This window comes from Cannabis sativa, chromosome 6 (assembly GCF_029168945.1).
Source record: "Cannabis sativa cultivar Pink pepper isolate KNU-18-1 chromosome 6, ASM2916894v1, whole genome shotgun sequence".
Taxonomy (NCBI): domain Eukaryota; kingdom Viridiplantae; phylum Streptophyta; class Magnoliopsida; order Rosales; family Cannabaceae; genus Cannabis; species Cannabis sativa.
In genome coordinates, this window is record NC_083606.1 from 20,846,913 (window position 1) to 20,850,883 (window position 3,971).

Sequence of the window (3,971 nt, forward strand, 5' to 3'; positions counted from 1 at the left end):
TCCTAAATCTTTGTCTATTGATACTCAACAATGGGGTGTACATATCGAATCGTGTTCTAACCAAAGTTGTTTCTCAAACATATTTTGAGTTGTGATAAGGTTGAAAACCGACTTGATGACATGTACACATTTTATAAATACCCATATATAGTTAGAGTACAATTGTCAAAGAAAAGATCTGGGCCCTAAACCATAAATGAGCATATTTCATTTGAAAAGCTATAAGGTTTAAGGGTTACATATTTTATTATCCATCTCACAACACTAGAATTGTGGAATTAAGAATTGACTTGATCAGTGGGAGTGATCAATCTAGGAACCTAGTTTCCGAGAAAGATCATTCATATTTTCTCAAACTTCCAACTCAAGTGTTAGATTAATTATGATTCACAACATCCCTTAAGATTAATGGTTATTGAGAATTCATAACTAATCATTAATAATATACAAGTCATTGGTAAAATTCTAATAAGTTATGTTATTTAGTAATTGCTTACAATTTCTAAAATAACATGTTATTGAACCATTTGCTCTTTTAAGAGTTTGTTGGTCCATCCTTAAGATGACTTATTAGAACAGTAAGATCAATGTTTTCTAGTGATTACATTTTGTACAATAAGAGTTCAACTACAATATTAATTTGAGACACAAATTAAATTATAGAATGATAAAGAATTGAAGTTGTAGTACAATATGCCATGAATGAAGAAATGAATATCTTAAATAGCAATAAAGTTTATCTTTAGTAAAGTTGTCTAATGGGGTGGAGAACATTAATTAAGCATAGGTTTTTTCACCAATAATATTCATTAGGCAACATTGAGAAACATAAAGATATAAAAGAATATTCATTGCTAAGAAGTTCATTTTGAACTAAGAATCAATAACAAAGGAGATTTACATTCTCAATTGTTTTTATAAAAGATTCTATTATAGACCTTGTCATTTGTTGCTTGTTTTAATTCATTAATCAATTCCAAACAGTGAACTAGAGGAGAATGTATACAGACTGCCATAAATTTTTCCTCTAATAGTGGTGAACATATGCAAGCTTAAGGTGTCTACCTGTAGATTAAAACAAACATCTCACAAATTGGTATTATATCATCTTTTCCTTTAGGTTTGAAAAGAGAATTATTGAAATAATTATATACCAGAAGGTTAGTGGGAGTAATATTTGTTTTATACGTAGACAATATGTTACTTGCAAATGATGATAAAAGTTTTCTATATAAGTTGAAATAATTCATATCTCAAATTATTATTTTGAGATAAGGAATATAAATAATATATATATTTTTAATTAATTAGAGAGTAGCCACAACATCTCTGATTAAATAAAATTATGTATTATTCATCTGATATAACTTTTATCTTTAAGTGTGATAAATTCAACTCGAACCAGCATCTGAAAAATGATCTGGAGTGAGAATAAATTAAGAACATTCATTCGCTTCTATTTTAGAAGCCTAATGTATGCCTAAGAGTCTGAATAAGACTTTGCATTACATTTGTTTCAGGATCGTTAAGCAATATCAGAATAACTAAAGTTAAGACCACTTTATTTTTCATACAAAGTGATGAGGTATCTTTAAGATACTAAAAATTATATTCATACATATTTTAAGATGAATTGACCATCTGGAAATATAGTTAACCAATTAGATTCTAACATACTTCACTGGTTGTATTTATTAACGTAAATCAATATTTTATTACGTCCTTAAGATTACCAGTAAGTTATATTGTAGAGAATCTTGATTGTTATTTCACTATAGAAGTCAGATTCATTTATTGTTTAGAGGATACATCTCGTATGATGTATTATAGAGTTTCATAGTAGGCCTAGAGTTCAGAATTACAGTTTCATTAGGCCATTAAGAAAATTTTGCGATAAATTCAGCTACAATATTTATGGCTAATAACTCTAAGAGTACTGGTCGAAGCTAGCATATCGACATTAAGTATTTAGCCATAAAAAGGCGTGATAAGTGGTCATTAATCACGCAAACTGAATTGGGTGATCGCATAGATCCTTAACTAAAGGCATGCCGCAACACAAATTCAAGGATCATAAAGTAAATATGGGATTCAGTTAACCCATATGCAGTTTTTTTATTTGTACAACCAAAAAAATTATTTAATGAAACTCTAATTTCGATATTTTCTCATATTTATGTGCACCTTAATTTCATCTGAGAAAATTATCGTAAGAGGACCTGAATAAACATAAGGGTTAGGGTTTATTCACTTAAGTACATTGCCACATAAAGTACATTGTTATATAATAAATATATCGTAATACATGGAAGATAATACTCGACTTATAATGAGGACATGTCGCTATGATTCGTATGTTTATTATATAATGAGGAACGTTTGGGTTTGAATGTTTTAGTTTAAATGCTGACCAAGTGGGAGAATATTAGAATATTTCTAATTAAGGAAATAAAATAATATTATTGATTCTGATAAATGAATATTTTATATTCATTGAATCTGGACAGAATCAATTACGTAATATTCTATATATGGTCAGATTTCTATATTCATTACCTGATTTGATTTCCTGAATTAATTGTCATAATATTCTGACAATTAATGTGGCATAGATACTGATGGAGTATCTCACCTATAAATATAGGGTCTCGGTCCCCGAGCTCCTCACTCATTCTGTTCATAACAGCAAATTCCATCTAAAGAGAGTTGAGAGAGCGAGGAAGCCCGATTACCCATGGTAGTCAATTTCCTTTGCAGATCAAAGCTTATGTGGGTTTGAAGCTCAAGAATCAATGGCTGGAGGTATTTCGATCCTTAAATTATAGTGCATATATGTTTGATTAATTCCGCACTTTATACTTAAACATATATATTTCAGTTTATACATATAAATGTCTAACACTAACCACATTCTCGGTTTTCTCACTTTCAACAATCGTAGCTTTGTTGTTCATACACTCCATTTCCTCAACTAATTTCTTGACCTTTTCCACTTCTTTCTCCAATACCCTTACTTTATCTTCCAAGTTTTTTACTTCCACCTTTGGATCCTCCTCCAATTTTTTCAAATCATTAAACGATTTTTTCAGAACATTATAAGTAGGAACACCCCCTGCAATTTATTTTTTTTTTTATAATACTAAAAAAATAGTAATAAAAAACAAAAGAAACTGCACCAACAACAACAAATAAAAGAAAATATTGGAACGTTATTATTTTAAAATAAGAAAATAGAAATAAACAAAAAGAAAGAGCAAACCTGGGACGAATTTAAGACCCTCCACAACCGAGTATTTAGCAACGCTGGTGGCCAACGGGACGAGTTTAGACTTGGTTTTCTCGTCAGGTCCGTAGCGAGTGATTACCTTGCCGGCGTTATCTTTTATGGCGCCGCCAATGTCGGTGACGGCGTATTTGGTGTATCCGTAAGAGGTTGAACACCAGTTCTTCACCAGCGTCAGATCTGGTGTGTTGTTTTTAAGTGAATCGGTTGTGGCGGTAATGTAATCCCAAAGACCCATTGGACTCTCGCTCTCTTACTGGAACGTAAAACGCCAAGGCAAAGGTAAAGTTGAAGTCAAATCTTCACGTGGAAGAAGAGAAGAATTTTGTTATTTATATATTAAGACCCACTTAATGCAGTAGGACCGCATTTATACAACTTTTGTTATTTGTATTCTTATGAAAACAGTTCCTTATTTTTTATTTTTTTCATAAAAAACTTATTCAATTCTTATTATAATTTTTTACGATTTCTTTTTACCTTTTGAAAAACAGTTCCCTTAATTTTTTATTTTCTTAACAATGTTTTTTTTTTTTTTTGAGAGAAAGGGAGCCCGCTAAAAAGAAAGGAAATCCACTAGATTGCAGGGGTCATCGCCTATCCAAATAGCTACTTCATCTGAACCTGAAGCCCAATGCGCCAACTTATCAGCCAGCGAGTTTGCGCTGCGATTGATGTGGAAAATCTG

The 3,971-nt window shown here is 30.9% G+C and overlaps 1 protein-coding gene across 1 annotated transcript; it reads right to left on the reverse strand.

Annotated features, from left to right (window-relative positions):
• Positions 1–2,805: 2,805 nt before the first annotated feature.
• LOC115694737 (uncharacterized) lies at positions 2,806–3,628 on the reverse strand. The gene is made up of 2 exons (XM_030621828.2): positions 3,260–3,628; positions 2,806–3,112 (listed from the first exon to the last, which is right to left on the reverse strand). Exons 1-2 carry the CDS (start codon positions 3,519–3,521, stop codon positions 2,880–2,882), a joined length of 495 nt encoding a protein of 164 aa, XP_030477688.2. The 5' UTR covers positions 3,522–3,628; the 3' UTR covers positions 2,806–2,879.
• Positions 3,629–3,971: the final 343 nt, after the last annotated feature.

What these genes read in the sequence shown, in the direction of transcription:
- LOC115694737 (XM_030621828.2), bottom strand. Translation starts at nt 3,521, where the DNA reads ATGGGTCTTTGGGATTACATTACCGCCACAACCGATTCACTTAAAAAC. An exon ending in GGGTCTTAAATTCGTCCCAG is followed by an intron (nt 3,113 to 3,259) that starts GTTTGCTCTTTC and finishes AATAAATTGCAG; the next exon opens with GGGGTGTTCCTACTTATAAT.